Source organism: Protopterus annectens, chromosome 3.part0, assembly GCF_019279795.1.
Source record: "Protopterus annectens isolate FY-2018-M chromosome 3.part0, PAN1.0, whole genome shotgun sequence".
Taxonomy (NCBI): Eukaryota; Metazoa; Chordata; order Ceratodontiformes; family Protopteridae; genus Protopterus; species Protopterus annectens.
The window spans coordinates 313,704,253-313,717,278 of record NC_056731.1 but is presented as its reverse complement, the minus strand read 5'-3'; the positions used below and the strand labels follow the sequence as shown (position 1 = coordinate 313,717,278).

Below are 13,026 nucleotides of genomic sequence, written 5' to 3'. Positions count from 1 at the left end.
TAAAAAGAGAGGTTAAGAAGTCAAGTACCAACGGAAGAGGAACTGTGAAGGGGTTTAGTCCTTGCCGCTCCGCCCACAAGGAGAACCGTTTCCACTTACTGCGGTAGACTTTCCTAGTGGATGGCTTATGAGCTGCCACCAGGATGGCCTTAACAGGGGACGAGATACCGGGAGTCCTGATCAGGAGTGGAACTGGAGCAGCCAAGCGGTCAGCTTCAGGTTGTCCAGATTCAGAGGAGATAAGTTGGATGGATGAGATATTAGATCCGGTATGGGATCTAGAATCCAAGGAGGATTCACTGAGCGAGACCTTAGGAAAGGGAACCAGATCTGTCGAGGCCAAAAAGGAGCAATGAGAATCATCCTGCACCCCAACCGAGAGGCTTTCTGAAGAACTTGGAGCATCAGAGGCAAGGGGGGATAAGCATACAGAAGACCGGGTGGCCAAGCATGCACCAGAGCGTCTCTTGGGGCACCTCCAGGAGGAGGTATTAGAGCGAAAAAACTGTCGCACTTGGTGTTTGAGGGAGACGCAAAAAGATCGCAACAAGGAGTTCCCCACCGTGCGAAGATATGTTCCGCTACCTGAGTTTTGAGAGACCACTCGTAAGGGGTGAGAATGGTGCGACTGAGTTTGTCCGCCAGGATGTTGGACCGACCCGGAATATGCGTTGCTATGAGAAAGCGGTTGGTGGAGATTGCCCATTCCTACACTCTCATGGCTTCTCGACAAAGAAGGTTCCCCCTTGTTTGTTGATATACCAGACAACCGACATGTTGTCCGATTGAATCGCAATTGTTCCCAAAGGAAGAAAGGCCTGAAGTGCTAGCAATGCTAAGAGCACTGCTCTCATCTCTAGAACATTGATATGCAGTGAGGTCTCTGAATCGTTCCATGTGCCTTGGACCGTCCGGCCTGCAAAATGCCACCCCCCACCCGAGGCGGGAGGCGTCCGTGGTCACCGTGGCGAGAGGGGGAGAGGCACAAAAGGGGCGGCCTCCGTGGAGATCTGGAGAGTGTAGCCACCACAGGAGGGACCGCCTGCACGCCTTGCTGATCGCAATGGGATGATGCATAGGAAGAGCAAGATACGACCACTGAACTAGGAGTGTCCATTGAAGGATGCGCATATTGAACCTGGCAAGAGGAAGAAGCGCTATTGCTGCTGCCATGGACCCTAGGGCCCTCAGGACCAACTCCGCCGGAACTGAGCTTGAGTGGAGAATGGCCCGCACCTGGAGCTGCAAGTTTTGAACTCTGTCCGCAGTGAGGAAGGCTCTCAATCTCCTCGTGTCTAACCTGGCACCTATAAAATCTATGAACTGCGCGGGTGCTAGGTTGGATTTTTTTGTGTTTATCGTGATGCCCAGATGGGGAGCAAGATGGAGAAAGGAGTCTCGCGCCAAAAGAAGTAGATGCCTTGTTGGGGCGGTGAGAAGCCAGTCGTCCAGGTAGGGAAAGACCTGCACCCCCTGAAGCCTCAGGTGGGCCGCTACCACTGCTAATACTTTGGTGAACACCCTGGGGGCTGTGGTGAGACCAAAGGGAAGGACCCGGAATTGGTAGTGACTGGCTCCCAGCCGGAAGCGGAGAAACCTCCTGGAGCGTCTGTCCATTAGTATATGGTAGTACGCATCCTTGAGGTCTATGGAGCACATCCAGTGGTTTTCTCCCAGAAGGGGGAGAATACACTGCAACGTAACCATTCGGAATTTCACTTTGGGAACAGCCAGGTTCAAGAGAGAAAGGTCTAAAATTGGTCTTAGATCCCCCGTCTTTTTTGGCACTAAAAAGAACCTGGAGTAGAACCCTGATCCGATCTGGTCTGGGGGGACGGGCTGGATGGCTCTTTTCTTTAGCAGATGGCCAATTTCACTCAACTTTCACAAAAAAATCTAACTTTTAACACTGTAAAACTTGAAAAAACACCACTTAGCTGAAGAGCTCGAGAACACTAATCTGGTCACCAGCGCGGCAAACTAGATCTGAGGTCATGTAGGGAGAGCAGGGCATTATGGGTGAGGGGAGGAGCTGAGAGCTCGGATCCATAGCTGGTAAACCATGCCGGTTCAGATCCGATATCGGATCCATAACCCACAGGTTGCAGACAAATGAATTTCCTACTTCAGATCAGATAGGTTATTTTAGTAAACTGGCATTCAGTTTATAACAGCACTGTGACTGCTGCAGAATATTTATCGGGATGATCACGCTGCAGTGCAGATCTGCTTTCACACCATGTCATACTGTTACTGCAAGGGCATGCCTGCTTGTTTACACTACAGTTAACTGTGGGTTTATGTCACAAACTGCAATCTCCCACAAACTACATTATTTGGACAGGAGGATGGAATATAAAAACATCCAATAACCCCTTCCTAAAGAATAAAAAAATATATATGCAACACAGGTCTCTGAAACAAAAAATATGTTTACAGACAGCATAAACTATTTATTACAAAAAACATTTTAATGTGTTGCAACTATACAAAAAAGTAGATAAATTCAGTGAAACATTGGTATCATTCAGCCAGTATAATACACATTTTATTTTAAATTTTGCAATATTTTGTCTCAGCTAGTACAAATCCCTCCACTTTCCTGTTAGAAAGGTACACAACAAATATCACCAGGTTTTTGCCCCCTGCCAAAATTTGGGCCTCCCTGGCTTCATTAGTCTACACTTCAGTGAACATAAAAGTACAGGAGGTAGAAACTTGAGGGGGTCAAATTCCTTTTGTTAAGCTTCCTTATAACTGATCTCCATATGAAATATCTTCTAGTGCTGTTTTCGTTAGTGTGATGACAGTAATTCTTCTTTGTGGATTCTTTTTTATCTGTGGTTGTGCACTTGTGGAGTTAGTATAAGTAAATCAGGGTGGTGCCATCTCCCCACACAGAAGAGGGGGTAAAGGGGGCTTGTCGCCTGCAAAAAGCACTTTCTTTTTGAGAGTTTCACTGAGCTTTCATATGACCAGCTTGCTTTGTCCAGTTGAAGCATCAGGGAATTAATAAGTGATGAAGCAGCAACAGCTCCTGACACATATCACAAGCTGATGATTCAAGTGCAACACTTTCCTTACATTTACTTGTACACACGTTACCCTGATGCAACAGGAGTACCCTCATTGCGAGGCATCATATTCCAAGCAGTGGTATTCACTGTTCAATTTCCACATGGGTGGAACACTCACATGTGATACTGTCTGGTTCCTGCTGCACCACTACATATACATACCATCTCAAAGATATAACTCTGATCCTCTAACATCAAAGTCTTTTCGCAAACACCTGTATTAGAAGACGATATGCCACCAAACAGCTAGATGTCCGATGCATGTGGTAAAAGACCACTCAAGCAACAAACTAAAGAGTACAATGGAAATTGTATTTAAAGGGAAAAGACCACACCTACAAGAAGCAAAACATTACAAACTGAATTTCTACTTAAAAAAAGTAACACACATTATACACTAGTAAAGCTATAAAGTAATACTTGATAAAAACTCAAAATGTTGCTAGTAAAAAGTACACAAAACAAGACCTGTATCTAGTTAAAACATTTTACAGTTGCACAATATAGTTCTTCATAATTCTTAAAATAGTAGCAAACCATTGCATTCTTCTTACCTTTCCCAACATTCTCCCTAGAAAGTAGTAATGTCTAGGAAAAGACTCTCCAATTAACATACTGGCAGCAGGATTTGGGTACAGAAGACCTTCATTTGTTGTTTGGAAAAATCCTTGATTTGGATTAAATCCCGATTTCAGCAGTTCATTCAGAAACTCTCTGAATATTCCACCTCCATCAATACCTGCCTCATCCAAGCCATGTGCATTGAGTAAATGAACACGGATCCGTTTCTTTAAATCAGGCTCTACAAGTAAAGTATAAATTTTAGTTAAACATTACAGCTAAGAGAATGAAAGAATACATATCTAAATTTCAGAAATTTGTTCTTTTAGCCTGCCTGAACCACAAACATAACATCTCAGTGGTTCCCACACAAACAAATACTCTAAAGAAAGTACAGTTGTGTAAAATCTTATAACAGTGGATGTCCTTCTCTTCACTGTTGCAGTACTCATAACTTATGGGATTTCCTGACAAGGATAGCCCAACACCTGCCCAGTATATCAAAGTCTTTAGTACTTATACATCACATGTATGCTTCCCTGCGCAAGATGTAAGGCATAAAGGTGATGTACGGACGCACACAATCAAAACTAGAAAAAGCCCCAGGAGGAACAAAATGTCCCTAGGGATAAGGAAAAACATGTGCACCCATTAGGAGAAAAAGGAGAAGAGCACCTTGTCCAGGAGGTTAAGAACGAGCAAGGCTACAGCAGAACGGGGCAGGAAGGAGAAAGCAAATACTTTACACAACTGTACTATGTCCTTCTACATCACTGTGTTTAGTATTCTTTACAAACAGGAAAGTACAAAAGCTCAAGAGGAGGTCTGGAAGGAGGATGGCACAGAACAGTCCTCTACAAACCCATGAAGGACAGCCCTGACCCTGGAAATAACATCTAACTTGTAAAGCTTAGTGAAAGTATGAACAAATGACCAAGTAGCAGCCTCAAGGATGGAGTTGGCATCCAGCCCCTTGAAAAAAGCACCACAGGAGGCAATAGAATGAGCCTTTACTTATGAAGAAAGACATTTTCCATGAAAAGAATAACAAAAGGAAATGGCCTTAGAAAATCCAGGAAGAGCTGGTTTGTTTAGAAATAACCAAACTCAAAGGCCTGGGATGAAAGGAAACAAAAAGCTGCTTAGATATGTGAATAACTTAAGTTTTGTCCAAATAATATCTGAGCTGTCTATGCAAATCCAAGGTGTGCAGAACCTTCTCATTGGCAGATTGCTGAGAAGAGAAAAAAAGAGGGAAAATGAATATACTGATTAAGGGAAATGTCATTAACGACCTGGACATAAACAAAGGATAAGAATGAAGATACGCCCTGAATCTTTGGAAAAGGAGGAAAGAATGGCCATAAGAGCATGAAGTTCAGAGATTCTCTTGGCTGAACTGAGAGCCAAAAGGAGTACAGTCTTCCAAGTATAATGTAAAGAAGTTGAAGAAGTAGGCACAAAAGGAGCCTGAGTCAATTTTTCAATAACAAAACTGAGGTCCCAAGAAGGGAGAATAGGGTTCCTGGGAGGCCTGATATCAAGCACACCTTTAAGAAACTGACTGACCTCAAATCTAGAGGCCAAAGGAGGACATAAGGGCAGACAACTAGAAACTGCAGACAGGTGAGCTTTAACTGAAGAATATGTTAACCCAGCATGTAGCACAGATCACACAAATAAGACAGAACCATAGGAACCTCTACAGACAGGGGATCCTGATGGCGAGAGAAGCACCAGACAGAACATCTTCTCCATTTGGACAGATATGATTTCCTGATAGTAATTTCCTGGCCTCTTGCAAACCCCGAAGCACATCCCCAGAAAACAGGTGTCTGAAAGGGATCAAAACCCTAACACCCAGTGTTAGTTGAAGAGTGGACAAGTGAAGATGGATAAGAGACTCCTTGTTTTGGATGAGATCATCTACCCAGTGAGTTAACTTTTGGTGATGCCCCCCTGACTAAGTAAGAAAGGAGGAGGAACCAATGCAATCTGGCCCAAAAGGGAGTCACTAGCAATATTTAGAGAGAGTCCTGCCTGATCCTGTGAAAGACTCAATGTAAGAGAGGAAGGGGAGGGAAGGCATACAGAAGCATTCCCTTCCAAAGGAAAGACAGGGCATCCACTTTCCAAGCCAGAGGACTTGGGAGTCAGGAACAGAATAGAGGAAGTGGTCTGTTCAGAGTGGAGACAAAAAAATCTACCTGAGGAATACCCCGCCAATGGATAATGTCCAGGAACACAACTCCATGAAGGATCCATTCATGACCTTGTGTGCTGGACCTACCCAAAGAGTCTGCCACTAGATTATGCTCCAAGGGAACCTAAACTGCCTGAAGAGTCACTTGATGCTAAATCCTAGAACTGAAGAGCCAGTCTGCAAAGAAGACAGAACCTCATAACCCCATGACTGCTTGCATACCCCATCACTGTGGTATTGTCTGTAAAAATCTTGAGGGGCCCAGGATGAAAGAAGGAATGAAAAGACTGAAGAGCCAGAAGCAAGGCCCTCATCTCCTTTACAATGATGAGGTCCGACCTCTGATGAAAAAGCCAGAGACCCTGAATCTTAAGATGGCTGAAGGAGGCACCCCTTCCCCTGTCTAAGGTATCTGTAAGGAGCTCTTGGATTGGGATTGGGGCTTGGAAAGGAAGCCCCGGGTTGAGAGAGGGTTAATTAATCCACCACTGAAGCTCGAGCTTGAGAGAGAGAAGGAAACGTATTGAGAAGTCAAGGGGGTGGCAATGTTGGAGCCAGACTGACTTGAGGTACAACTGAACCTTTCTCATGTGGAGCCTGGAAATGGTAGAAGCCATAAACCCAACACTACTGAGAAATTCCCTGGCCATGACTGAAGCCAGGGAAAGAAGAGACTTGAAAAAGGCAGTGAGAGACAGAGCCTTGGGGACACGCAGAGATGCCAGCATGAAGATGGTCTGAAGCCTGTAAATGAAGTAAATATGATCCTGAGAAGGTGTCAGAGCTGATTTCTGGAAGATTATGGTGAACCTCAGACTCTGTAACAGGGAAACAGTAAATTAGATATCTTGAAGCAGAGTTTCAGGGGAAGAAACATGAATTAGCAAATTGTCTAGATCAGGAAAGATCTGAGCTCCTTGCAAGCTGCAAAAGGCCATTTTGATAGGAGCAAAGCATGGTGAATATCCTTGGGACAGCAGACAGGTCAAACAGCAAAGCAAAGAAATGAAAATTCAAGGAAATAAACAGAGAAATGTAAAAATTTCATGAAGTAGGGAGAGATGGTGATATGAAGATAGGCATCCGTAAAATTCAGAGACACTAAAAAGGTCTGAGGTAGAAAAAGGGAAATAAAGTCTGAAGAGACAACACCCAAAAAGAAGGAATTTTGAGAAAGATGTTGAGCCAGGAACGATCCAGAATTGGTCACCAAATGTCCTCCTTTAGGGGAACCAAAAACATTTTGGAATAAAAACCCTTCCTTACCCAGACAGGAGGCACAGCTTGAATAGTGTCCTGAACCAAAAGACAATTGGCCACCTCTGGAAAAGAGGAACTTGTTCCTGAGGAGGTTGAGGAGGGGAGGCAGATAATGGACAGAAACAAGGATCTGTTGTGATCCTTATCCAGTATGGAAGAGAAAGGGAAAGATGGAGGGATAAGGGAATCTAGCCAAGGAAAAGGGGAAACAAACTGTCAAGTGGAATCTGGCTTGTCCTGAAAACCAGGTTTCTGGGAGGTAGGAGTCTGAGTAGACTTAGCAGGAGGAACTTGTCTAGAACCATTTTTTCCCCTTTAGGTGGAGGGTGAACAAAAGCTGATTTGGAGGGATAAATCCTCTGAAAATTGGGGAATAGAAGAAACAAAAATGTGTGTCAACTTCTGCAAGGCTTTACCCTTACCCTGGAGCTTGGTAATCAGCACAGCTGAAGGGTGTTCAGACTGACAGCAAAGAAGTTGTGTGTATGTGCATTTGTACATCACCTTTATGTCTTACACCTTGCACGAGGAGCATGTGTGTGATATACAGTGCCTATAAGTATTAAAGACTTTAGTACACTGGCCAGTTGGGCTATCCGTGGCAGGAGATCCCTTAGGACACAAATACTGTAACTATGATATAGAAGGACATCCAGTCTTCACCAACTTTGTTTATAAACAGAATAAGCTGCCACAGTTAAACATAGAACAGCAGCATACACTAATTCTGCAATGTGGTATCAAAAAAACTGTTAAAAGATGATGCATTCTCTGAATATTCTGAAATCCTACTGCCACTAGCATCACTGTGTTACATGCTGCAACACCTGTGAAGGTGAGAACCATAGCTAATGTTCTGTAACAGCTGGGCAGAGCCACGCAGTCTACCAGAAATGCGTACTGAATTCACATCTAAAACACCAAATATTTTAATATATAAAATTTTAATATACTTTTTCAGGAATCTACCCTCTTTTGTTGTACTTTCCCTTCTAGGTCCCCCTTGAATAATCTTCCCTATTGCAAATCAAGAAATACATTTCCCCATCAATATAAATATTCCTTGATGAGAGCTGATTGTTTCTCCCAAAATTATCTTAAGACCTACAATAGTTTTAAGTGCAGTATAAATACATGCCAACATAATCCACCTCCCCTGCCAATAACAACTTTTTTACCAGAAATCTGCCATTACTGTATCTACTTTTCCTCTTTTATCACTAGTGGAGTTCCTCATGCAATCCATATTAATACTTGCCCTTTTCTTTGTCCTTGATACTCTGCTGAATTTCTTCCCTGACATTCTTTTTTGTGAAAGTCATATGCTCATTTCTATCCACATGCATCATTTGTAACATTGCTATATGCATCCTGTACTTCTTAACATAGTGTAATCCACTTTGTTTTTTGTCCTCACTTGTAAGGCTATTTACATTTCATGTTAATGCTGAGAAAGCAGCCTTTCTGATTAAAGATCTATCATGCTAACATATTGTGAAAGACTGCTCATTTGAATATAGCATTCCAACTTGCAGCATACATGCATAGACTTAATGTTTGGCAGGTTGATATGGTATATAGCTGCTGCTTCTCATCTCTGTTTGAACTAAGGTCACCTTTCTCACACTTTGGTTTCAGTATTAAAACTAAAAAAAAAATACATTTTCAAAATCTCCAAACGTACAGATTTAGATGCACTTTCTAAAAAGAAAGTTTACCCTACAAATAAGAGTAGATGCCCCAAATATGCTCCTGCACCCACAGGCATTACCTATTCTAATGTTAAAATTAACCATGCAAAGAGCAAGTTGTCTTGCAGTTGGGCGCAAGGTTGATTCCCTCAGTATTCATTTGCCTATATGTGACCTTGAGCAAGTTGCTTAACCAGAAATTGCTCCTGGATCACCCTTGAAGAAGGACTGTAAGTCCACTGGGCCTACCTTTTAAACAAATGGGTGTTCTCAGTAGTAGCAGTAGTAAGTCACACCCTGTATTCCCACTAACAAAGACTGCAATCTGTTCTTATCTTTTGTCTCCTTCTAGAAGAGAAACAACTTACAGGCTTTCAGTAAACATTAGATTTTAGCCGTTAGACAGGGAGTTTGCACACAGGGTTAACACCAAATCTGCTGTTAATAAACTGCTTCCTGTGGTACAGAGCTTGATTCTGTCAGCCTTCATTTGCCTACTCTGTGGCTTTCAGCAAGTCACTTGGCAACACACTGCTTTGTGGCAGTTGGGAAACTGGGCTAGGTTTCTCAGCGGTCTCCTGGACTGCATACCCAATAACAACCTAACAGACTATGAAGAAAAACTGCACCTGCTGTCCTTAAATAAATTTGTTCAGTGTTATATTTAATGGAATGAAAGATTTAAGACTGCCGGGGAAGAAAAATACATGTATAACTATTCATTTCCCACAGGTTCAAACGTATTTTTTTCAGTAAACTACTTGCAAATATCTATTTAAAAGGTAATTACACACTCAGAGCATATTGATTAGACCCCTCATGATTAATTGCTTGTACCTGCAGGCTCCTTATCTCCCAATAAAAGTGGGAGCTAACAGAAAAAAAAATCTAGAAACTTTGCAAATGCAGGAATGTACTACTTTTTTCACACACAGCATAATTTTCTCTCAGTTTTTAAGCCTATTTACTTTAAAATCTCTTGCCTATAACTGAAACTAAGGACAATAGTCTAGACATATGCCTCTCTATAAACAGGAGGAATTATCTTTTAAATATACATAATGTATAGCACATTTATCACCAAAAGATCAAGATTTCAACATTATATTAATTTCAACTTTCTTCTTTCCAGTCTTTCTTTTAAAATACATTTGACAGAAAACCATACAGAAATGCATTGCAATATAACATACAATTTGCATAATTTTTATTCATGTATTAAGAAGAAAAACTTTTACTTGGAATTACAGTTCCCTGGGTGTCTTTCTAAACATTAGTGACATAAAATGGAAATTATCCTTTACATTTCTCCCATCAGTTTAACACAGTCAACAAACCTCTAGTCTTTCTGAGTGACTGTTTACTGCAGAACCACCGTTCATTTGTACAAACTACATCTAATAGGACTGATGCTTTAAGATTATTTTGTTTATTCACTAATGTCATGCTGTTCTTTTTTCTGTTTATCTCAACCTCTGAACACTGGCCACTGGTTCAAGCCCAAGGTACTTCTGATTCTTCTAGTCAGCTTCTGGGCTTTTCTCTATTATTCAAGCATTTTCTTCTGGAACAATGGATGCATTTTACTGGTAAAGCCTCTCAGTGGGACTTGTTACTGTGAGAAGATTAAGAAGCAGAGTCCCTTTTAGCTAGCTCATTCCTTTTTGACTAATTTTATGCTGCCTCCTTGGTCCATTCTGCATCCAAATATGCCTTTCATCCTCCAAGAAAAAAATATATTACGCTGGAGAGAGCAACTTGAATTTTACAGCTGCCTATCGACATCCCATGACAGCCAGGATAAACTTTTGCTTGGTATACAGTGAATTACCATTTCCACAAACAGTACTGTGTTCCCAAATTTTAAATACTTTTCCTTCTACCACAGTTATGTCAGGAGCATCTCTTTCTGCTGGCATGATTGCATCTTTACAAACACTTGGCTCAGCTGGTTTCTTGTGGCCAGATTTGGTATATGCACATTGTGCTCTCTCAAATAGAAAACACTAGTCCAGCTGACCACATGTACAGTCATAAAATTAATGCAGTCTATTCCTTTCAGTTTCTCTGGTATACCAGGAAATCACAAATTCTCTCTGCATCTCCTTACCCTATTTTTTAAAAACAAGAAGTTATGTACTCACGATAACGTTCAATGTATGCAGTCCATCTTGCCTCACATTATTACCCGTGGGTTCTGAGCCGAACCTCAGCTCCGACTCGGCCATACTCTAGCTCAAAGTCTTTCAATTGGCTGGACTAAGAAGGTATCTCATGCTGCACTGCTCCCTTTCCCCAGATCTTGTTTGCTGCGAGCTAATCATTCATTTCTCCACACACAACAACATATCGAGAAGGAAGAACATACCAACCAGAAAGGAATTTGAAACCAATACCTAACCCCTAGGTCCTCCAGGATGGGGGAAGGAGGGGGGTAAGTAAGAAGGTGAGGCGAGATGGACTACATACATCGAACGTTACGGTGAGTACATAACGTCTTGATGTTATGTAGCCCAATCTCGCCTACATTCTTACCCGTGGGACAGCGTCCCCAGCACCTGAATCCTGGGAGGCTCAGTGGAAAATACTCCTGAGCACTGTGGAACCAAAGGAAGACCTGCCTCTGGACACCGAATCTAACTTGTAGTGAGTAACAAAGGTGTGAGGAGATGCCCATGTAGCTGCAGCACAAATATCATCCACAGACAACCTGGCCTGAAAGGCTGTAGATGTAGGCACAGATCGGGTAGAATGAGCCTTCACTAGAAATGGTAAATCCCTGCCACCTGAAGCATAAATGAATGAAATACAACTGGAAATCCATCTAGACAAGGTGACTGACTTTGGAAACAGGAGACCCAATCCTGTTTTCTGAAAATGAGACAAACAACTGATCCGATTTTCTGAGATCCTTCATTCTATGTAAATAGAATTGTAATTGTGTGTGCACATCCAGCTGATGAAATCTAAATTCTGCCTTGTTCGAGAACTCTGGAAAGAATACAGGTAGTTCAATGGATTGGTTTAGATTACCAACGGAAGCTACTTTCAGTAGAAAGGAAGGGTTTGGTCTGAGAGAAACCCTGTCCTTAAGAAAAATCAGGTAAGGTGGTCTAACTGATAAGGCTTGAAGCTCCGAGACACATCTGGCTGAAGTGATAGCTACTAAAAAGATTGTCTTCCAAGTCAAATATTTTAAATCACAAGTGGCTGCAGGCTCAAAGGGGGGTGAAGTGAGACATTGTAGAACAAAATTTAAGTCCCAAGGCATAACTGGTTCAAGAACTGGAGGACGAAGCAACATAGTGCCCTTCAGGAATGCCTTACAAAGTCTATGTGCCATGAGACTAGGCTCATCAGCGATGTGAAAAGTGGAAATAGCCACCAAATTGACCTTAGTAGTTGCGGCCGCTGATCCTTGGTTGAAAAGCATGGAGAGGAACTCCAGGACTGATGAAATTGGAGCTGTATAAGGATCAATTTGTCTTGCATGCGCCCATATGGAAAATCTCTTCCATTTGCTGGAATAGATTTTTCTGGTGGAAGGCTTATGGGAGGAAGACACAATATAAACCACTTCCGGCGAAAAATGATGATGCCTGACTAATGATGGAAGTGGAGGAGCCAGGCTGTCAACCGGATGGTCTGAAGAGAGGGATGGAGCTGCCCTGACATATGAGTCAGCAGATCTGGTTGAGGGTCCAGAATCTAGGGGGCATCCACTAGGTAAGGATGGAGAAAGGGGAACCAAAATTGATGAGGCCAGTGTGGAGCAATCAGAATAATTTTGCTTCCCAAAAATTGCGCTTTCTGAATAACCTTTGTCAGCAGAGAAACAGGAGGGAAGGCATACAGTAGACCTGAGGGCCAATCGTGAACTAGAGCATCCCTGGGTGACTCCCCCTGAGGGGGGATAAGGGTGAAGTAGCTGCTGCATTTGGTATTGAGGGGGCTGGCAAATAGGTTGCAGCAAGGATGACCCCACCTGTGAAAAATCTGCTCCGTAACCTGATTGTTCAGGGACCACTCGTGAGGCATCAGAATGGCTCTGCTCAACCTGTCGGCAATCACATTGGACTTCCCCGGAATGTGCATTGCTACAAGAAAACATTGGGAAGCCACTGCCCACTGCCCACTGCCACACTCGCATGGCCTCTCTGCAAAGGGGGTACAACTTGGTTCCACCCTGTTTGTTTAGATACCATACCACCGACATATTGTCTGTGTGGATCGC

At 42.7% G+C, this 13,026-nt stretch overlaps 1 protein-coding gene across 1 annotated transcript in view; it reads right to left on the bottom strand.

Moving 5' to 3' along the window:
* The window catches only part of UBE3C (ubiquitin protein ligase E3C), a 2,314,788-nt gene that overhangs the window by 698,586 nt on the left and 1,603,176 nt on the right, over window positions 1-13,026 (bottom strand). Inside the window, exon 19 of the mRNA XM_044064789.1 lies at window positions 3,632-3,879. Within this exon, the coding sequence (XP_043920724.1) occupies window positions 3,632-3,879 (248 nt within the window). The remainder of the gene's footprint in view (window positions 1-3,631; window positions 3,880-13,026) is intronic.